The following is a 25,062-nucleotide window of genomic DNA, read 5'->3' on the forward strand; positions in this document are numbered from 1 at the left end:
GAATAAGGAAAGCTCTTCTTGAATAGCTTGTGTAGCGAATATTTGAATATTCAAAGAGATCAAGCCGACATAATTTATACTTTAAGTAACTAATTTGGGTGTTACTGGTTAGGGACTCCTCTCAATAAATCACGTGGACTCAATCTCAAGATGGACAATAATATTCAGTCTGTAAAGTGACAAAAAGCTTGTTGTAAAGCAGATTGCATTACACAGTTAACGATCATAAGTGTGAGCTAATGCGTAAACACTTTTAAGGTATTTTGAGCTATGAGATAGAGGTGTACATAATTATAAGAAGGTAGTCTAGATCACCTCTGAGCGGAATGTCTTGGCCACCTTTCTTAGCACATCGGGTGCTATTTTTGGGACCTTTTCACAGTATTCGCCAAGTAGCCACAAGATGCTAGCCCGAGCCATTGGCACCTAGGCAACACAAATAGAGTCAGAGCACAGATTTAAAGAGCACAGCCAATGGGTAAGAATTGGTTCATTCCCTTTTTTCATTCCCGTTTTTCATTCCCGTTTTTCATTCCCATTCTAACCTTGCACAAAGACGTCGCTTACTCCCTTACTCAGCTAGCGTAAACTACCTTTTTTTCCTCTAGTATTGTTCACAGCATATTTTTTACAGAGATATCTTTAACTATTCAAAAAAAGAAGAAGAATTGATCAATGCCCATTCAGAAGTTCAGAAGCAGCCAGCCATGGAAGATTAGCAAGGGAAGAATGCAAAAAAAGAACAACAAAATGAAATGAACAATAGCCAAAGCGAGGCAACATGACAAGCGCAAAGTCACAGTTTGAAATGCCCATTTTCAAAAAAATTAAATCGCTAAATAATAACCCTTCAATGGAGCTCAAAGATAAACTGAATGTTTCTCAGTATATAAATTTAAATCCACAAAAACACCCCAAAAAAATTAATAGGGGAAATTTTATTTGGTGGCCAAAAAAGCAAAAAAGTTAATTTTCTTCAATTTGAGAGTATCAGTTAGTCCACGGAATGGACCCTGAAACCTACGATCAACAAAACCAATTACTTTAATTTTTGGTATGTTATTAGAAATAAAAGGTAGCTAAATAATAATGGTCCTTTCCGGCGTATGGATTTACAGTATACCAGGAGCGCATTTTAAAGTAGATACTGTAAACAACAAAAAGGTGCCAAGATCTCAGAATTCCTCTTATAGATATAATTATAAAACTCCCTCATGTTGTTTTTTCCAAAATTTCCCTACGGCAAACAGCACTTTACAAATAGTGAAATTAACATGCACAACAATGTAAACAAAATGTGCATTTTTATAGAATTCATCCATAGTACATGACATGGCCAAATAGATTAAAGTTTTGATTCATGTAGCAAAAGGATACGAGTTGTGATTGACTGAGTGGTTAAATTCGTGGGTAAATTTGCGTTTTTCGCGATTCGCGAACTTAAAGCTTCGAGAAAAATAAAGAACGTGAATTTTGATCTCAAGAAATTCAATTTATAATAGAAAAAACGTTGAAGGTTGTATTGAGCTCCCTCAGTGGTGAAATGTAATGATACTCGATAATGGCTGCAGGAAACAACAACAATTCTTGAATTAATTAAAGACTGACTTTTACGGAAATTCAAAAGGGTTTTGGTTTTGTCCAATTATAATGGTCTTGTTTTAGTTTTCATTAAACTTCATTTTTTGTAAAAACGAAAAAAGTCACTTGAGCTTCAAATTCTCGAAATGAAATTCCCTTCAAAGACATTTTTCTCAGCCGCCCAGAAATGTAAGAGTTGCTAAATGTGCCAAGAAAACTTTCGTGAAAGTAAAGTGAGTGAAAATAAAGAAGAATAAGGTAGCTTAAACAGCTATTTAAACTATGGGGCTCCGCTGGGGCTGGGGCCAAGTATCGCCTGATACTTGGGTTACTAGTGGGGCCGAGTATCACCTGATACTTGGGTTACTAGTGGGGCAGAGTATCGCCTGATACTTGGGTTACTAGTGGGGCCGAGTATCGCCTGATACTTGGGTTACTATTGGGGCCGAGTATCGCCTGATACTTGGGTTACTAGTGGGGCCGAGTATCGCCTGATACTTGGGTTACTAGTGGGGCCGATTATCGCCTGATACTTGGGTTACTAGTGGGGCCGAGTATCGCCTGATACTTGGGTTACTAGTGAGGCCGAGTATCACCTGATACTTGGGTTACTAGTGAGGCCGAGTATTGCCTGATACTTGGGTTACTAGTGGGGCCGAGTATTGCCTGATACTTGGGTTACTAGTGGGGCCGAGTATCGCCTGATACTTGGGTTACTAGTGAGGCCGAGTATTGCCTGATACTTGGGTTACTAGTGGGGCCGAGTATTGCCTGATACTTGGGTTACTAGTGGGGCCGAGTATCACCTAATACTTGGGTTACTAGTGGGGCCGAGTATCGCCTGATACTTGGGTTACTAGTTGGCAGAGTATTGCCTGATACTTGGGTTACTAGTTGGCCGAGTATCGCCTGATACTTGGGTTACTAGTTGGCAGAGTATCGCCTGATACTTGGGTTACTAGTTGGCCGAGTATCGCCTGATACTTGGGTTACTAGTTGGCCGAGTATCGCCTGATACTTGGGTTACTAGTTGGCCGAGTATCGCCTGATACTTGGGTTACTAGTTGGCCGAGTATTGCCTGATACTTGGGTTACTAGTTGGCCGAGTATCGCCTGATACTTGGGTTACTAGTGGGGCCGAGTATTACCTGATACTTGGGTTACTAGCGGGGCCGAGTATCGCCTGATACTTGGGTTACTAGTGGGGCCCAGTATTGCCTGATACTTGGGTTACTAGTGGGGCTGAGTATTGCCTGATACTTGGGTTACTAGTGGGGCAGAGTATCGCCTAATACTTGGGTTACTATTGGGGCCGAGTATTGCCTGATACTTGGGTTACTAGTGGGGCAGAGTATCGCCTGATACTTGGGTTACTAGTGGGGCCGAGTATTGCCTGATACTTGGGTTACTAGTTGGCCGAGTATCGCCTGATACTTGGGTTACTAGTTGGCCGAGTATTGCCTGATACTTGGGTTACTAGTTGGCCGAGTATCGCCTGATACTTGGGTTACTAGTGGGGCCGAGTATTACCTGATACTTGGGTTACTAGCGGGGCCGAGTATCGCCTGATACTTGGGTTACTAGTGGGGCCGAGTATTGCCTGATACTTGGGTTACTAGTTGGCTGAGTATTGCCTGATACTTGGGTTACTAGTGGGGCTGAGTATCGCCTGATACTTGTGTTACTAGTTGGCAGAGTATTGCCTGATACTTGGGTTACTAGTTGGCCGAGTATCGCCTGATACTTGGGTTACTAGTTGGCCGAGTATCACCTAATACTTGGGTTACTAGTGGGGCCGAGTATCGCCTGATACTTGGGTTACTAGTTGGCTGAGTATTGCCTGATACTTGGGTTACTAGTGGGGCCGAGTATCACCTGATACTTGGGTTACTAGTTGGCTGAGTATCGCCTAATACTTGGGTTACTATTGGGGCCGAGTATCACCTGATACTTGGGTTACTAGTTGGCCGAGTATCACCTGATACTTGGGTTACTAGTTGGCCGAGTATCGCCTGATACTTGGGTTACTAGTGGGGCTGAGTATCACCTGATACTTGGGTTACTAGTGGGGCCGAGTATCGCCTGATACTTGGGTTACTAGTGGGGCCGAGTATCGCCTGATACTTGGGTTATTAGTGGGGCCGAGTATCGCCTGATACTTGGGTTACTAGTGGGGCCGAGTATCGCCTGATACCTGGGTTATTAGTGGGGCCGAGTATCGCCTGATACTTGGGTTACTAGTGGGGCCGAGTATCGCCTGATACTTGGGTTACTAGTGGGGCCGAGTATCACCTGATACTTGGGTTACTAGTGGGGCTGAGTATTGCCTGATACTTGGGTTACTAGTGAGGCCGAGTATTGCCTGATACTTGGGTTACTAGTGGGGCCGAGTATCGCCTGATACTTGGGTTACTAGTTGGCTGAGTATCGCCTAATACTTGGGTTACTATTGGGGCCGAGTATCGCCTGATACTTGGGTTACTAGTGGGGCCGAGTATCGCCTGATACTTGGGTTACTATTGGGGCCGAGTATCGCCTGATACTTGGGTTACTAGTGGGGCCGAGTATCACCTGATACTTGGGTTACTAGTTGGCCGAGTATCACCTGATACTTGGGTTACTAGTTGGCCGAGTATCGCCTGATACTTGGGTTACTAGTGGGGCTGAGTATTGCCTGATACTTGGGTTACTAGTGGAGCCGAGTATCGCCTGATACTTGGGTTACTAGTTGGCCGAGTATCACCTGATACTTGGGTTACTAGTTGGCCGAGTATCGCCTGATACTTGGGTTACTAGTGGGGCTGAGTATCGCCTGATACTTGGGTTACTAGTGGGGCTGAGTATTGCCTGATACTTGGGTTACTAGTTGGCCGAGTATCGCCTGATACTTGGGTTACTAGTTGGCCGAGTATCACCAAATACTTGGGTTACTAGTGGGGCCGAGTATTGCCTGATACTTGGGTTACTAGTGGGGCCGAGTATCGCCTGATACTTGGGTTACTAGTGGGGCCGAGTATCGCCTGATACTTGGGTTACTAGTGGGGCCGAGTATCGCCTGATACTTGGGTTATTAGTGGGGCCGAGTATCGCCTGATACTTGGGTTACTAGTGGGGCCGAGTATCGCCTGATACTTGGGTTACTAGTGGGGCCGAGTATCGCCTGATACTTGGGTTATTAGTGGGGCCGAGTATCGCCTGATACTTGGGTTACTAGTGGGGCCGAGTATCGCCTGATACTTGGGTTACTAGTGGGGCCGAGTATCACCTGATACTTGGGTTACTAGTTGGCCGAGTATCACCTGATACTTGGGTTACTAGTTGGCCGAGTATCGCCTGATACTTGGGTTACTAGTGGGGCTGAGTATCGCCTGATACTTGGGTTACTAGTGGGGCTGAGTATTGCCTGATACTTGGGTTACTAGTTGGCCGAGTATCGCCTGATACTTGGGTTACTAGTTGGCCGAGTATCACCAAATACTTGGGTTACTAGTGGGGCCGAGTATTGCCTGATACTTGGGTTACTAGTGGGGCCGAGTATCGCCTGATACTTGGGTTACTAGTGGGGCCGAGTATCGCCTGATACTTGGGTTACTAGTGGGGCCGAGTATCGCCTGATACTTGGGTTATTAGTGGGGCCGAGTATCGCCTGATACTTGGGTTACTAGTGGGGCCGAGTATCGCCTGATACTTGGGTTATTAGTGGGGCCGAGTATCGCCTGATACTTGGGTTACTAGTGGGGCCGAGTATCGCCTGATACTTGGGTTATTAGTGGGGCCGAGTATCGCCTGATACTTGGGTTATTAGTGGGGCCGAGTATCGCCTGATACTTGGGTTACTAGAATGAACTAGAAGGCTGCATCTGGTGGCTGACAGAGACTCTGCCGTAAATAAGAACTCAACAAATGACAACAAGTACCGTTATGGAGTCTAGCAGTCTAGCCATGTGAGCAATGATGTCTGACAGTCCTTTTGGCTGAAACACATGAAAACAAAGCGCATTTTGTTATTTTCAGTTCTCAAGAAAATACAACTGTAAATAAATAGAACAACCCAAGATTAAATGTCAATGCTAGATAGAAGGGTAAAAGGACATTTAAATTAGCGGACTAATTTAAATCTCCGGACTTTCAAGGAGAGAGGGGGAAAAGCAGTCCACAGTTCCCTGATGACTTATGACGAGCTTAGCGGTACGAATAACTCCATTATGACGAGCTTGGCGGTACGGATAACTCCATTTTGACTAGCTTGGGGGTACGGATAACTCCATTTTGAGTTTGCAACATTCGGACACGCAAAGGAGGTGAATATAACATTCGGACAAACAAGGGAGGTGAATATAATATTCAGACAAACAAAGGAGGTGAATATAATTGTGATCATCTCACCTTTAGCTGCAATAACTTCTTGATTACAACCACGCTCTCGGCAACAACCACTTCTACAAGGTACAACATTAAGAATGGACATCACTCATCACCACCATGATAACTATCATTCAGTACAGCATACAACATGCAGTATCAATCACCATCACCATCAACAACACCATCACCGTCACCATCACCATCACCATCACCGTCACCATCACCATCAACAACAACTTACAACAATACCACTTTCAACACCTTTTCAACACTACCATCATCAACACCTTACAACACTACCACAATCAACACTACGCCTATATACCACACAACACTACCACTACCACTACCTAGAGAATGTTCAGAGGAGTGCGCTCAAGATCGCTTTCCCAGGTAGTAGTTATGAGGGCTCACTCACGCTTGCAAAGCTTCCAACGTTGCATGAGCGTAGTAATATCGCATGCCAGCGATTCGTTTCCAGAATCAAACCAGAGAATCCTCTTTTTGCTATCATTAAATTACGCATGATCCAGGTTATAATCTCAGATCTAAATCTAAATCTTATCAGAGGCCTACTAATACGAGTCGTTTCAACGAGTTCGTTACTGTTAAATATGCTAATTACATTTGATTAATTGTACTTTATTGTATTGCTTACTTGTATCTCTGACTCACCTGTAATCCAGTCTATACTGCGAAAGGTTGAATTAAACTCATTATTATTATTAATAACACCTTACAACAATACCACTATCAACACCTTACAACAATACCACTATCATCATCTTACAACACTACCACTATCAACACCTTACAACACTACAACTTTCAACACCTTACAACACTACCACTATCAACACCTTACAACAATACCACTATCAACACCTTACAACACTACCACTATCATCACCTTACAACACTACCACTATCAACACCTTACAACACTACCACTTTCAACACCTTACAACACTACCACTATCAACACCTTACAACACTACTACTATCAACACCTTACAACACTACCACTATCAACACCTTACAACACTACCATCAACAACACCTTACAACACTACCACTATCAACACCTTACAACACTACCACTATCAACACCTTACAACACTACCACTATCAACACCTTACAACATTACCACTATCAACACCTTACAACACTACCACTATCAACACCTTACAACACTACCATCCACAACACCTTACAACACTACCACTATCAACACCTTACAACACTACCACTATCATCATCTTACAACACTACCACTATCAACACCTTACAACACTACCAATATCAACACCTTACAACACTACCATCAACAACACCTTACAACACTACCACTATCAACACCTTACAACACTACCACTATCAACACCTTACAACACTACAACTTTCAACACCTTACAACACTACCACTATCAACACCTTACAACAATACCACTATCAACACCTTACAACACTACCACTATCATCACCTTACAACACTACCACTATCAACACCTTACAACACTACCACTTTCAACACCTCACAACACTACCACTATCAACACCTTACAACACTACTACTATCAACACCTTACAACACTACCACTATCAACACCTTACAACACTACCATCAACAACACCTTACAACACTACCACTATCAACACCTTACAACACTACCACTATCAACACCTTACAACACTACCACTATCAACACCTTACAACACTACCACTATCAACACCTTACAACACTACCATCAACAACACCTTACAACACTACCACTATCAACACCTTACAACACTACCACTATCATCATCTTACAACACTACCACTATCAACACCTTACAACACTACCAATATCAACACCTTACAACACTACCATCAACAACACCTTACAACACTACCACTATCAACACCTTACAACACTACCACTATCAACACCTTACAACACTACCACTATCAACACCTTACAACACTACCATCAACAACACCTTACAACACTACCACTATCAACACCTTACAACACTACCACTATCAACACCTTACAACACTACCACTATCAACACCTTACAACACTACAACTATCAACACCTTACAACACTACCACTATCAACACCTTACAACACTACCACTATCAACACCTTACAACACTACCATCAACAACACCTTACAATACTACCACTATCAACACCTTACAACACTACCATCAACAACACCTTACAACACTACCACTATCAACACCTTACAACACTACCACTATCAACACCTTACAACACTACCACTATCAACACCTTACAACACTACCACTATCAACACCTTACAACACTACCACTATCAACACCTTACAACACTACCACTATCAACACCTTACAATACTACCATCAACAACACCTTACAACACTACCATCAACAACACCTTACAACACTACCACTATCATCACCTTACAACACTACCACTATCAACACCTTACAACACTACCACTATCAACACCTTACAACACTACCACTATCAACACCTTACAACACTACCACTATCAACACCTTACAACACTACCACTATCAACACCTTACAACAATACCACTTTCAACACCTTACAACACTACCACTATCAACACCTTACAACACTACCACTTTCAACACCTTACAACACTACCACTTTCAACACCTTACAACACTACCACTATCAACACCTTACAACACTACCACTATCAACACCTTACAACACTACCACTATCAACACCTTACAACACTACCACTATCAACACCTTACAACACTACCACTATCAACACCTTACAACACTACCATCAACAACACATTACAACACTACCACTATCAACACCTTACAACACTACCACTATCAACACCTTACAACACTACCACTATCAACACATTACAACACTACCACTATCAACACCTTACAACACTACCACTATTAACACCTTACAACACTACCACTATCAACACCTTACAACACTACCACTATCAACACCTTACAACACTACCACTATCAACACCTTACAACACTACCACTATCAACACCTTACAACACTACCACTATCAACACCTTACAACACTACCACTATCAACACCTTACAACACTACCACTATCAACACCTTACAACACTACCACTATCAACACCTCACAACACTACCACTATCAACACCTTACAACACTACCACTATCAACACCTTACAACACTACCATCAACAACACCTTACAACACTACCATCAACAACACCTTACAACACTACCACTATCAACACCTTACAACACTACCACTATCAACACCTTACAACACTACCACTATCAACACCTTACAACACTACCACTATCAACACCTTACAACACTACCACTATCAACACCTTACAACACTACCACTATCAACACCTTACAACACTACCACTATCAACACCTTACAACACTACCACTATCAACACCTTACAACACTACCACTATCAACACCTTACAACACTACCACTATCAACACCTTACAACACTACCACTATCAACACCTTACAACACTACCACTATCAACACCTTACAACACTACCACTATCAACACCTTACAACACTACCACTATCAACACCTTACAACACTACCACTATCAACACCTTACAACACTACCACTATCAACACCTTACAACACTACCATCAACAACACCTTACAACACTACCACTATCAACACCTTACAACACTACCACTATCATCATCTTACAACACTACCACTATCAACACCTTACAACACTACCAATATCAACACCTTACAACACTACCATCAACAACACCTTACAACACTACCACTATCAACACCTTACAACACTACCACTATCAACACCTTACAACACTACCACTATCAACACCTTACAACACTACCATCAACAACACCTTACAACACTACCACTATCAACACCTTACAACACTACCACTATCAACACCTTACAACACTACCACTATCAACACCTTACAACACTACAACTATCAACACCTTACAACACTACCACTATCAACACCTTACAACACTACCACTATCAACACCTTACAACACTACCACTATCAACACCTTACAACACTACCACTATCAACACCTTACAACACTACCACTATCAACACCTTACAACACTACCACTATCAACACCTTACAACACTACCACTATCAACACCTTACAACACTACCACTATCAACACCTTACAACACTACCACTATCAACACCTTACAACACTACCACTATCAACACCTTACAACACTACCACTATCAACACCTTACAATACTACCATCAACAACACCTTACAACACTACCACTATCATCACCTTACAACACTACCATCAACAACACCTTACAACACTACCACTATCAACACCTTACAACACTACCACTATCAACACCTTACAACACTACCACTATCATCACCTTACAACACTACCACTATCAACACCTTACAACACTACCACTATCAACACCTTACAACAATACCACTTTCAACACCTTACAACACTACCACTATCAACACCTTACAACAATACCACTTTCAACACCTTACAACACTACCACTATCAACACCTTACAACAATACCACTACCAACACCTTACAACACTACCACTATCAACACCTTACAACACTACCACTATCAACACCTTACAACACTACCACTATCATCACCTTACAACACTACCATCAACAACACATTACAACACTACCACTATCAACACCTTACAACACTACCACTATCATCACCTTACAACACTACCACTATCAACACCTTACAACACTACCACTATCAACACCTTACAACACTACCACTATCAACACCTTACAACACTACCACTATCAACACCTTACAACACTACCACTATCAACACCTTACAACACTACCACTATCAACACCTTACAACACTACCATCAACAACACATTACAACACTACCACTATCAACACCTTACAACACTACCATCAACAACACCTTACAACACTACCACTATCAACACCTTACAACACTACCATCAACAACACATTACAACAATACCACTATCAACACCTTACAACACTACCACTATCAACACCTTACAACACTACCATCAACAACACATTACAACACTACCACTATCAACACCTTACAACACTACCACTATCAACACCTTACAACACTACCACTATCAACACCTTACAACACTACCACTATCAACACCTTACAACACTACCACTATCAACACCTTACAACACTACCACTATCAACACCTTACAACAATACCACTTTCAACACCTTACAACACTACCACTATCAACACCTTACAACACTACCACTATCAACACCTTACAACACTACCACTATCAACACCTTACAACACTACCACTATCAACACCTTACAACACTACCATCAACAACACCTTACAACACTACCACTATTAACATCAACACCTTCAACACATCACTTACAACATATCACAATCAACTTTATAATTATTATTGTTAATATTTCCAACACTATCAATAATCACAGCTTTTATCAAATCACCGACTCTCCCTACTCACCATCCCTATTAGACAGAAGCCTGACAAGCCCAGCGAGACAAGTCTCTGTAACCTCAGGAATATTAGATGCGCATCGGCCTATAGCTTGGATTGTTGAGGCCACAAATTGCTTATCCACACTGGTGATATAACTCTGCAAAGAGAGGTAATTTTTATATCACTATAGAAGAGCAGGGTCACTATCAAGAGAGGCAATCTTTCTATCACTTACAGGGACGTGGACGAGGCAATCTTACTATCACTTACAAGGACGTGGACATGGCAATCTTACTATCACTTACAGGGACGTGGACATGGCAATCTTACTATAACTTACAGGGATGTGGACATGGCAATCTTACTATCACTTACAGGGACGTGGACATGGCAATCCTACTATCACTTACAGGGACGTGGACATGGCAATCCTACTATCACTTACAGGGACGTGGACATGGCAATCTTACTATCACTTACAGGGACGTGGACCTGGCAATCTTACTATCACTTACAGGGACGTGGACATGGCAATCTTACTATCACTTACAGGGACGTGGACATGGCAATCTTACTATCACTTACAGGGACGTGGACATGGCAATCTTACTATCACTTACAGGGACGTGGATGAGGCAATCTTACTATCACTTACAGGGACGTGGACATGGCAATCTTACTATCACTTACAGGGACGTGGACATGGCAATCTTACTATCACTTACAGGGACGTGGACGAGGCAATCTTACTATCACTTACAGGGACGTGGACATGGCAATCTTACTATCACTTACAGGGACGTGGACATGGCAATCTTACTATCACTTACAGGGACGTGGACATGGCAATCTTACTATCACTTACAGGGACGTGGATGAGGCAATCTTACTATCACTTACAGGGACGTGGATGAGGCAATCTTACTATCACTTACAGGGACGTGGACATGGCAATCTTACTATCACTTACAGGGACGTGGACATGGCCATCTTACTATCACTTACAGGGACGTGGAGATGGCAATCTTACTATCACTTACAGGGAGGTGGACATGGCAATCTTACTATCACTTACAGGGATGTGGACGAGGCAATCTTACTATCACAGGGACGTGGACATGGCAATCTTACTATCACTTACAGGGAGGTGGACATGGCAATCTTACTATCACTTACAGGGACGTGGACGAGGCAATCTTACTATCACAGGGACGTGGACATGGCAATCTTACTATCACTTACACGGACGTGGACATGGCAATCTTACTATCACTTACAGGGAAGTGGACGAGGCAATCTTACTATCACGTACAGGGACGTGGACATGGCAATCTTACTATCACTTACAGGAGCGTGGACATGGCAATCTTACTATCACTTACAGGGACGTGGACATGGCAATCTTACTATCACTTACAGGGACGTGGACATGGCAATCTTACTATCACTTACAGGGACGTGGATGAGGCAATCTTACTATCACGTACAGGGACGTGGACATGGCAATCTTACTATCACTTACAGGGACGTGGACATGGCAATCTTACTATCACTTACAGGAGCGTGGACATGGCAATCTTACTATCACTTACAGGGACGTGGACATGGCAATCTTACTATCACTTACAGGGACGTGGACATGGCAATCTTACTATCACTTACAGGGACGTGGATGAGGCAATCTTACTATCACTTACAGGGACGTGGACGAGGCAATCTTACTATCACTTACAGGGACGTGGACGAGGCAATCTTACTATCACTTACAGGGACGTGGACATGGCAATCTTACTATCACTTACAGGAGCGTGGACATGGCAATCTTACTATCACTTACAGGGACGTGGACATGGCAATCTTACTATCATTTACAGGGACGTGGACATGGCAATCTTACTATCACTTACAGGGACGTGGACATGGCAATCTTACTATCACTTACAGGGACGTGGACATGGCAATCTTACTATCACTTACAGGGACGTGGACATGGCAATCTTACTATCACTTACAGGGACGTGGACATGGCAATCTTACTATCACTTACAGGGACGTGGACATGGCAATCTTACTATCACTTACAGGGACGTGGACATGGCAATCTTACTATCACTTACAGGGACGTGGACCTGGCAATCTTACTATCACTTACAGGGACGTGGACATGGCAATCTTACTATCACTTACAGGGACGTGGACGAGGCTATCTTACTATCACTTACAGGGACGTGGACATGGCAATCTTACTATCACTTACAGGGACGTGGACATGGCAATCTTACTATCACTTACAGGGACGTGGACATGGCAATCTTACTATCACTTACAGGGACGTGGACATGGCAATCTTACTATCACTTACAGGGACGTGGATGAGGCAATCTTACTATCACTTACAGGGACGTGGACGAGGCAATCTTACTATCACTTACAGGGACGTGGATGAGGCAATCTTACTATCACTTACAGGGACGTGGACATGGCAATCTTACTATCACTTACAGGGACGTGGACATGGCAATCTTACTATAACTTACAGGGACGTGGACGAGGCTATCTTACTATCACTTACAGGAGCGTGGACATGGCAATCTTACTATCACTTACAGGGACGTGGACATGGCAATCTTACTATCACTTACAGGGACGTGGACATGGCAATCTTACTATCACTTACAGGGACGTGGACGAGGCTATCTTACTATCACTTACAGGGACGTGGACGAGGCTATCTTACTATCACTTACAGGGACGTGGACATGGCAATCTTACTATCACTTACAGGGACGTGGACATGGCAATCTTACTATCACTTACAGGGACGTGGACATGGCAATCTTACTATCACTTACAGGGACGTGGACATGGCAATCTTACTATCACTTACAGGGACGTGGATGAGGCAATCTTACTATCACTTACAGGGACGTGGACGAGGCAATCTTACTATCACTTACAGGGACGTGGATGAGGCAATCTTACTATCACTTACAGGGACGTGGACATGGCAATCTTACTATCACTTACAGGGACGTGGACATGGCAATCTTACTATAACTTACAGGGACGTGGACGAGGCTATCTTACTATCACTTACAGGGACGTGGACATGGCAATCTTACTATCACTTACAGGGACGTGGACATAGCAATCTTACTATCACTTACAGGGACGTGGACCTGGCAATCTTACTATCACTTACAGGGACGTGGACATGGCAATCTTACTATCACTTACAGGGACGTGGACGAGGCTATCTTACTATCACTTACAGGGACGTGGACATGGCAATCTTACTATCACTTACAGGGACGTGGACATAGCAATCTTACTATCACTTACAGGGACGTGGACATGGCAATCTTACTATCACTTACAGGGACGTGGACATGGCAATCTTACTATCACTTACAGGGACGTGGATGAGGCAATCTTACTATCACTTACAGGGACGTGGACATGGCAATCTTACTATCACTTACAGGGACGTGGACATGGCAATCTTACTATCACTTACAGGGACGTGGACATGGCAATCTTACTATCACTTACAGGGACGTGGACATGGCAATCTTACTATCACTTACAGGGACGTGGACGAGGCAATCTTACTATCACTTACAGGGACGTGGATGAGGCAATCTTACTATCACTTACAGGGACGTGGACATGGCAATCTTACTATCACTTACAGGGACGTGGACATGGCAATCTTACTATAACTTACAGGGACGTGGACAACAGGAATACAATAGTAGGGTCACAGCAGCATTTTATTGCCAACCTCTCTCGATTATTTGCCTTATATCTAGTGTTAGCTGCATTTTTTGGTTATTCAGGCAGCTGTTGGCTAATTGTCAACAATAATTTACACCGGACGGAAAGCTTCTCCTTACCTGAAACTCCCTTAAGATTGTACCAATACTTGTTTCTCCAGCAACATTTGTTAGAATCTCAAGCTGATGAATGGCAAATTTGGAAGAAATTAAGTGAATACAGAAACAATGAGAAATTGCTTTAAATATTTTAAAGCAGACTTTGCCAGATTTCGAAAATTTAGTTTAATATCAACTATGTTATTCTTATTTATTTGTTGAACTGCTTTATTAAGCGGCAAACAAAAAACTGAAAGCCAACATGTAAAGCCTTTTTTCATACAAAATGTATTTTTCCATTTTAATCTCAAGCTGGTGAATAGCAAATTTTGAAGAAAATAAGTGAATACAAAAAAAGCAATTGTTTTAAATACAATAAAACAGACTTTACCAGATTTTAAAAATTTAGTTTCATATCAACTATGTTATTCTTATTTATTTTGTTGAACTGTTTTATTAGGCAGCAAACAAATAAGTGAAAGCAAAGCATCTAAAGCTTTTTTTCCTACAAAATATATTTTGCCATTCACAATGAAATTAAAATAATAATGCACCAACAAGCCAGATTTTATTTGTAAAATAAGTTTTTACCCCTAAAATATTACCATCAACACTAACCTTGAGCAGGCGAATATGGGTGGGATCACTTGAGTGTACAAAGAAGCTTTTCAAGTATGGCTCAAATGTCCCCTACAAATGAGTATAAGAACATCCAGAAGTAAGAATAAGAAACACAAGAAGTAAGAAAGACATAGATGACAGTTCACGCAAAAAATCATGGCTTCATTAGCATACCATTTTAATCCATCTCGGAGTGCACGGCTTCCCTTATGTGAGTGCAAGGCTTCCCTTATGTGAGTGCACAGCTTCCCTTATGTGAGTGCACGGCTTCCCTTATGTGAGTGCAAGGCTTCCCTTATGTGAGTGCACGGCTTCCCTTATGTGAGTGCACGGCTTCCGTTATGTGAGTGCACGGCTTCCCTTATGTGAGTGCACGGCTTCCGTTATGTGAGTGCAAGGCTTCCCTTATGTGAGTGCACGGCTTCCGTTATGTGAGTGCACGGCTTCCCTTATGTGAGTGCACGGCTTCCCTTATGTGAGTGCAAGGCTTCCCTTATGTGAGTGCACGGCTTCCGTTATGTGAGTACTCGGCTTCCCTTATGTGAGTGCAAGGCTTCCCTTATGTGAGTGCAAGGCTTCCCTTATGTGAGTGCACGGCTTCCCTTATGTGAGTGCACGGCTTTCCTTATGTGAGTGCACGGCTTCCCTTATGTGAGTATGTGAGTGCACAGCTTCCCTTATGTGAGTACTCAGCTTCCCTTATGTGAGTGCACGGCTTCCCTTATGTGAGTGCAAGGCTTCCCTTATGTGAGTGCACGGCTTCCCTTATGTGAGTGCACGGCTTCCCTTATGTGAGTACTCGGCTTCCCTTATGTGAGTGCAAGGCTTCCCTTATGTGAGTGCAAGGCTTCCCTTATGTGAGTGCACGGCTTCCCTTATGTGAGTGCACGGCTTCCCTTATGTGAGTGCACGGCTTCCCTTATGTGAGTGCACGGCTTTCCTTATGTGAGTGCACGGCTTCCCTTATGTGAGTGCACAGCTTCCCTTATGTGAGTACTCGGCTTCCCTTATGTGAGTGCACGGCTTCCCTTATGTGAGTGCAAGGCTTCCCTTATGTGAGTGCACGGCTTCCCTTATGTGAGTGCACGGCTTCCCTTATGTGAGTGCAAGGCTTCCCTTATGTGAGTGCACGGCTTCCCTTATGTGAGTGCACGGCTTCCCTTATGTGAGTGCACGGCTTCCCTTATGTGAGTACTCGGCTTCCCTTATGTGAGTGCACGGCTTTCCTTATGTGAGTGCACGGCTTCCCTTATGTGAGTACTCGGCTTCCCTTATGTGAGTGCACGGCTTCCCTTATGTGAGTACTCGGCTTCCCTTATGTGAGTGCACGGCTTCCCTTATGTGAGTGCACGGCTTCCCTTATGTGAGTGCAAGGCTTCCCTTATGTGAGTGCACGGCTTTCCTTATGTGAGTGCACGGCTTCCCTTATGTGAGTGCACAGCTTCCCTTATGTGAGTACTCGGCTTCCCTTATGTGAGTGCACGGCTTCCCTTATGTGAGTGCAAGGCTTCCCTTATGTGAGTGCACGGCTTCCCTTATGTGAGTGCACGGCTTCCCTTATGTGAGTACTCGGCTTCCCTTATGTGAGTACTCGGCTTTCCTTATGTGAGTGCACGGCTTCCCTTATGTGAGTGCACGGCTTCCCTTATGTGAGTACTCGGCTTTCCTTATGTGAGTGCACGGCTTTCCTTATGTGAGTGCACGGCTTCCCTTATGTGAGTGCACGGCTTCCGTTATGTGAGTACTCGGCTTCCCTTATGTGAGTGCACGGCTTCCCTTATGTGAGTGCACGGCTTCCGTTATGTAAGTGCACGGCTTCCCTTATGTGAGTGCACGGCTTCCCTTATGTGAGTGCACGGCTTCCCTTATGTGAGTACTCGGCTTCCCTTATGTGAGTGCACGGCTTCCCTTATGTGAGTGCACGGCTTCCCTTATGTGAGTGCACGGCTTCCGTTATGTGAGTGCACGGCTTCCCTTATGTGAGTGCACGGCTTCCCTTATGTGAGTGCACGGCTTCCCTTATGTGAGTACTCGGCTTCCCTTATGTGAGTGCACGGCTTCCCTTATGTGAGTGCACGGCTTCCCTTATGTGAGTACTCGGCTTCCCTTATGTGAGTACTCGGCTTTCCTTATGTGAGTGCACGGCTTCCCTTATGTGAGTGCACGGCTTCCCTTATGTGAGTACTCGGCTTCCGTTATGTGAGTACTCGGCTTTCCTTATGTGAGTACTCGGCTTTCCTTATGTGAGTGCACGGCTTCCCTTATGTGAGTGCACGGCTTCCCTTATGTGAGTGCAAGGCTTCCCTTATGTGAGTGCACGGCTTCCCTTATGTGAGTGCACGGCTTCCGTTATGTGAGTGCACAGCTTCCCTTATGTGAGTGCACGGCTTCCGTTATGTGAGTACTCGGCTTCCCTTATGTGAGTGCACGGCTTCCCTTATGTGAGTGCACGGCTTCCCTTATGTGAGTGCACGGCTTCCCTTATGTGAGTGCACGGCTTCCGTTATGTAAGTGCACGGCTTCCCTTATGTGAGTGCACGGCTTCCGTTATGTAAGTGCACGGCTTCCCTTATGTGAGTGCACAGCTTCCCTTATGTGAGTGCACGGCTTCCGTTATGTGAGTGCACGGCTTCCGTTATGTGAGTGCAAGGCTTCCCTTATGTGAGTGCACGGCTTCCCTTATGTGAGTGCACGGCTTCCCTTATGTGAGTGCACGGCTTCCCTTATGTGAGTGCACGGCTTCCCTTATGTGAGTGCACGGCTTCCGTTATGTGAGTGCACGGCTTCCCTTATGTGAGTGCACGGCTCCCGTTATGTGAGTACTCGGCTTCCCTTATGTGAGTGCACGGCTTCCCTTATGTGAGTGCACGGCTTCCGTTATGTAAGTGCACGGCTTCCCTTATGTGAGTGCACGGCTTCCCTTATGTGAGTGCACGGCTTCCCTTATGTGAGTGCACGGCTTCCGTTATGTAAGTGCACGGCTTCCCTTATGTGAGTGCACGGCTTCCGTTATGTAAGTGCACGGCTTCCCTTATGTGAGTGCACAGCTTCCCTTATGTGAGTGCACGGCTTCCGTTATGTGAGTACTCGGCTTCCCTTATGTGAGTGCACGGCTTCCCTTATGTGAGTGCAAGGCTTCCGTTATGTGAGTGCACGGCTTCCCTTATGTGAGTGCACGGCTTCCCTTATGTGAGTGCAAGGCTTCCGCTATGTGAGCTGGAGTTTTCTGGAGTTTTCACAGATACAGTAGCGGACGGATCATGTGTAATGATGAGAATAAGAAGAACAAGTAAGAAAGACATGAATAGCAGACGGATCATGTATAATGATGAGAATAAGAAGAACAAGTAAGAAAGACATGGATAGCAGACGGATCATGTATAATGATGAGAATAAGAAGAACAAGTAAGAAAGACATGGATAGCAGACGGATCATGTATAATGATGAGAATAAGAAGAACAAGTAAGAAAGACATGGATAGCAGATGGATCATGTGTAATGATGAGAATAAGAAGAACAAGTAAGAAAGACATGGATAGCAGACGGATCATGTATAATGATGAGAATAAGAAGAACAAGTAAGAAAGACATGGATAGCAGATGGATCATGTATAATGATGATACCTTTCGAGTGGAAGACATGGTAGCTATGTTGCTTAACACCACTGTCTGCACTTCCCTAGAGTAAAAAAATTTGATATGACATGAATAAATTGTAATTTAATACAACAGGAACAAATTGTCATTTGATACAACATGAACAAATTGTAAATTGTGAAATTTATTGAGTATGGTACATGAATCAAACCTCTTTTCTTCAATCTTTTCAACAGTGGAACATGTAGACTGGTATCTTTACCTGTGCCCTCGCAAAAGCTTGACAAGAGCTCTGGCAACAATTGTGACTTCGTTAGCAGGTGCGCAGTGGTGGTACAGCCTTGCGACAGCCATCACAACCTGGAACAGGCACTACTGTAAGCACATACGAATAAAAGTGAACTAACAAATAAATTAAGAATAAACTTAATAAATTAAGGATACTAAACAGACCTCTTACCTCTAAAGCACTGCAAAACTTATTATACTTGGTACATCACAAAGCAAAAATTGCGCTCATATTATAGTAAAACTAAACTGAGAAATGTATTAAGGCGACTCACTACAGTACCAGAAGTTCGACACCTCTCCAATTTGCACTTTTGCTACACGGGCGCATTGCACTGATTTGTAGGCATAAATGCATAAATGGCATAAACAACAACTTAATCTAATACCAATAATGCTGCTTCCAGATCGCAAGTTTCACTGAAATAAATCCATGGAGCTTGAAGATACTGTTGTTTTCCTATTGCGAGGAGATTTTGAAGAATTTTCACATAAGCGTTTTTGAGAAAATGAAGGATGATGAAGACCACCACAAAACTTTGTCTCGTATTTTGCTTGATATCTATATTCTAAGAATTGATGCCAAAACCGATTGAAAGTTATTTACATCTCTAAATTTCTTTCTTACAACGTTGGATGATGCCTCGCCATCTTAGAGAGCTACCACTTCATTTGGCGCTGCAAAAATAAAAATGCATCTCATATCAAATCCAAACGTACATTTTTTTTCTAGATCACTGACCGAATACAATCATTTGATCAAAAGCCATACCATGTTAATTTGCGTTTGTCTGAAAAGATTCGGAAATGTGACGAAGTGTGATCACATTCCATTTTGCACTCTAGACAATAGCTATAGTAAACGACCAAAAGATAAAGTTTTGAGAAAAAAGTTGTTGTTTAGGTTCAATAAAACGATATGAAGGAGGTTTTCAATGATCCCTCAATTAACACAGCGTGCTTATAAATCATCAAAGTATTCGGTCAGTGTCTTGACAAAAATTGGACGTGGGGATTGGACACATTTTTATTGTTTATCGGTTTTGGCATCAATTCTTAGAATATTAGTATCAAGCAAAATAAGAGACAAGTAGGTTGTCAAATTTACCTTTTTGGACGAAGTTTTGTGGTGGTCTAAATAATACAGGTTAATATTGTATGCATTAAATCTGTAAAATCAACATCCTTTATTTTCTCAAAAAAGCTTATGTGGTAGATTTTTTTAAGTCTCCTAGCAATTTGAAAAAAATATTAAGCTCCATGGATTTATTTTGGTGAAACTTGCGATCTGGAAGCAGCATTATTGGTATTAGATTAGGTAGTTTGACGTCATATCTTGGAGAGACCACGCCCTACCTTGAGATATTTCAGCATATATGAAAATTTATGCCTACAAATCAGTGCAATGCGCCCGTGTAGCAAAAGCGCAAATTGGAGAGGTGTCGAACTTCTGGTACTGTAGTGAGTCGCCTTAGACTGAGAAATGAATTATTTTTGTATTTCTACTTACTGCATATAGGGTCTGTATGATTTAAACTATGATAATGTAAGGCTGAGGTTATCTTCATCTTTCAATTCCATGCATCTGAATTTGAATACTAAGTATGAAGTCCTGAGTCCAATTTTAGATAATATAGTAAGTCATCCATAACTCATTTCTTTCCACTGTAAGGCAATGGCACAATTGAATGCAGATAAAACACACAAGAGGGTGCAAAGAGGCATGCAATGATATCCCAATTAAAATATTTAAAAAAAAAACAGTTGAATGTGTGATAGTTCATTAGCAGACATGGATCTATCTACATAATCCTAGTACAATGGATAACACTTCAGCAGAACTTACAGATGCATTCCTGCTCTGCAGTAGTGGCTTACAAGTCCTGAGTAGAAGCCTGTGGTCAGGGTCCATAATGTAAGGGTGTTTTTTCTCTGGTTTTGGCTTATCTTCATCATTATCATTATCATCAGCCTCACTACTATCTGACTTGGCATAAAATTCTTCCCCTGTTCCATTTTGTTCCTGTAACAAAGTTTGGGCAAATAATACATTACTTTTCATTTGAGATCATGACTCTTTAACCGGTGGATGAAGGCCTTGCTAAGTCCAAAGCTCTTATACTTTAAACTGTGTCTGTCAATGTTTAACTCAGATAAAAAACAACACATTCTATCTTAAAAATGCAAACAATATTACTGCCACAACTGCTGCACATCAAGAATCAAAAATCAAAGAAACAGCTGAATCTGTTGGATTGAGTTATTTAGTAGGCTGAATCTGTTGGATTGAGTTATTTAGTAGGCTGAATCTGTTGGATTGAGTTATTTAGTAGGCTGAATCTGTTGGATTGAGTTATTTAGTAGGCTGAATCTGTTGGATTGAGTTATTTAGTAGGCTGAATCTGTTGGATTGAGTTATTTAGTAGGCTGAATCTGTTGGATTGAGTTATTTAGTAGGCTGAATCTGTTGGATTGAGTTATTTAGTAGGCTGAATATGCTGGCCAGTCAGCAGACAAATTCAGGAACAAACCTGGTGATGTTAGGCAATATGGCTTATAACAAACCTGGTGATGTTAGGCAATATGGCTTATAACAAACCTGGTGATGTTAGGCAATATGGCTTATAACAAACCTGGTGATGTCAGGCAATATGGCTTATAACAAACCTGGTGATGTAAGGCAATATGGCTTATAACAAACCTGGTGATGTCAGGCAATATGGCTTATAACAAACCTGGTGATGTTAGGCAATATGGCTTATAACAAACCTGGTGATGTAAGGCAATATGGCTTATAACAAACCTGGTGATGTTAGGCAATATGGCTTATAACAAACCTGGTGATGTTAGGCAATATGGCTTATAACAAACCTGGTGATGTTAGGCAATATGGCTTATAACAAACCTGGTGATGTTAGGCAATATGGCTTATAACAAACCTGGTGATGTTAGGCAATATGGCTTATAACAAACCTGGTGATGTTAGGCAATATGGCTTATAACAAACCTGGTGATGTTAGGCAATATGGCTTATAACAAACCTGGTGATGTTAGGCAATATGGCTTATAACAAACCTGGTGATGTCAGGCAATATGGCTTATAACAAACCTGGTGATGTTAGGCAATATGGCTTATAACAAACCTGGTGATGTTAGGCAATATGGCTTATAACAAACCTGGTGATGTTAGGCAATATGGCTTATAACAAACCTGGTGATGTTAGGCAATATGGCTTATAACAAACCTGGCGATGTTAGGCAATATGGCTTATAACAAACCTGGTGATGTTAAGCAATATGGCTTATAACAAACCTGGTGATGTTAGGCAATATGGCTTATAACAAACCTGGTGATGTTAGGCAATATGGCTTATAACAAACCTGGTGATGTTAGGCAATATGGCTTATAACAAACCTGGTGATGTTAGGCAATATGGCTTATAACAAACCTGGTGATGTTAGGCAATATGGCTTATAACAAACCTGGTGATGTTAGGCAATATGGCTTATAACAAACCTGGTGATGTTAGGCAATATGGCATATAACAAACCTGGTGATGTTAGGCAATATGGCTTATAACAAACCTGGTGATGTTAGGCAATATGGCTTATAACAAACCTGGCGATGTTAGGCAATATGGCTTATAACAAACCTGGCGATGTTAGGCAATATGGCTTATAACAAACCTGGTGATGTTAGGCAATATGGCTTATAACAAACCTGGTGATGTTAGGCAATATGGCTTATAACAAACCTGGTGATGTTAGGCAATATGGCTTATAACAAACCTGGTGATGTTAGGCAATATGGCTTATAACAAACCTGGTGATGTTAGGCAATATGGCATATAACAAACCTGGTGATGTTAGGCAATATGGCTTATAACAAACCTGGTGATGTTAGGCAATATGGCTTATAACAAACCTGGTGATGTTAGGCAATATGGCTTATAACAAACCTGGTGATGTTAGGCAATATGGCTTATAACAAACCTGGTGATGTTAGGCAATATGGCTTATAACAAACCTGGTGATGTTAGGCAATATGGCTTATAACAAACCTGGTGATGTTAGGCAATATGGCTTATAACAAACCTGGTGATGTTAGGCAATATGGCTTATAACAAACCTGGTGATGTTAGGCAATATGGCTTATAACAAACCCGGTGATGTTAGGCAATATGGCTTATAACAAACCTGGTGATGTTAGGCAATATGGCTTATAACAAACCTGGTGATGTTAGGCAATATGGCTTATAACAAACCTGGTGATGTTAGGCAATATGGCTTATAACAAACCTGGTGATGTTAGGCAATATGGCTTATAACAAACCTGGTGATGTTAGGCAATATGGCTTATAACAATCCCTAACTAAAAACCATCAAACATGTGCATGCCACATGAATGTGAATATGTCAAAGGCAAGTTGAGTTTATAGTCAGCACACATTCAAACAAGACCATAACACAAAGGTTTTCATTTTTCAAGGTACACGGGGAGACTAGTTTCAAGTTTAAGTTCATAAGATCAAATTACACGGCTACAAAGAACAAAGCCTTAAATAAGCCACAGACTTTTATCTAAAATTAAGCAGGGCAACAGACTATAAGTACAAGCTTAAAATAGTCCACAGCCTTAAATAAGCAGGGCCACAGACTTGGTTGGGTATTTCGATTTGATCTAAGGGACCTGCAGATACCGCTGACTTGGTTGGGTATTTTGATTTGATCTAAGGGACCTGTAGATACCACAGACTTGGTTGGGTATTTTGATTTGATCTAAGGGACCTGTAGATACCACAGACTTGGTTGGGTATTTTGATTTGATCTAAGGGACCTGCAGATACCGCTGACTTGGTTGGGTATTTTGATTTGATCTAAGGGACCTGCAGATACCGCTGACTTGGTTGGGTATTTTGATTTGATCTAAGGGACCTGCAGATACCGCTGACTTGATTGGAAAAAGATTTTTTATTATTTACCTTCATTAGAAGAAAAATCTAGTCACAAATGTGATCATTAGTCTCTTACTGTAAGAAGTACAGTACACACTGAACGTATTTTAACATTTACCAACGTGGATTTGGCGTGGATTATGAGTGGGTTCTGCGTGCGATTCATGCACTTCTACTGCGTGGAAAACTAGTGAGTGGAGTCCACTCACTGCGTGGAATTTTCCTTTGTTATGCAGTTTATTGTGTGGATAGTAATTGAAGTGTACAGTGGTG

General features: G+C 42.3%; 1 protein-coding gene across 2 annotated transcripts in view; it reads right to left on the bottom strand.

The window, feature by feature from the left end:
* LOC5503833 (AP-3 complex subunit beta-2) overlaps positions 1–25,062 on the bottom strand; it is a 66,470-nt gene that overhangs the window by 21,145 nt on the left and 20,263 nt on the right. For both annotated transcript variants that reach the window (XM_048727564.1, XM_048727563.1), the window contains exons 9-17: positions 21,681–21,857; positions 19,809–19,906; positions 19,574–19,628; positions 15,946–16,017; positions 15,349–15,411; positions 11,477–11,609; positions 5,968–6,020; positions 5,499–5,555; positions 316–426 (exon numbers count right to left, since the gene is read on the bottom strand). In XM_048727564.1, coding sequence (XP_048583521.1) covers positions 316–426; positions 5,499–5,555; positions 5,968–6,020; positions 11,477–11,609; positions 15,349–15,411; positions 15,946–16,017; positions 19,574–19,628; positions 19,809–19,906; positions 21,681–21,857 — 819 coding nt within the window. The remainder of the gene's footprint in view (positions 1–315; positions 427–5,498; positions 5,556–5,967; positions 6,021–11,476; positions 11,610–15,348; positions 15,412–15,945; positions 16,018–19,573; positions 19,629–19,808; positions 19,907–21,680; positions 21,858–25,062) is intronic.

This window comes from Nematostella vectensis, chromosome 5 (genome assembly GCF_932526225.1).
Source record: "Nematostella vectensis chromosome 5, jaNemVect1.1, whole genome shotgun sequence".
NCBI lineage: Eukaryota > Metazoa > Cnidaria > Anthozoa > Actiniaria > Edwardsiidae > Nematostella > Nematostella vectensis.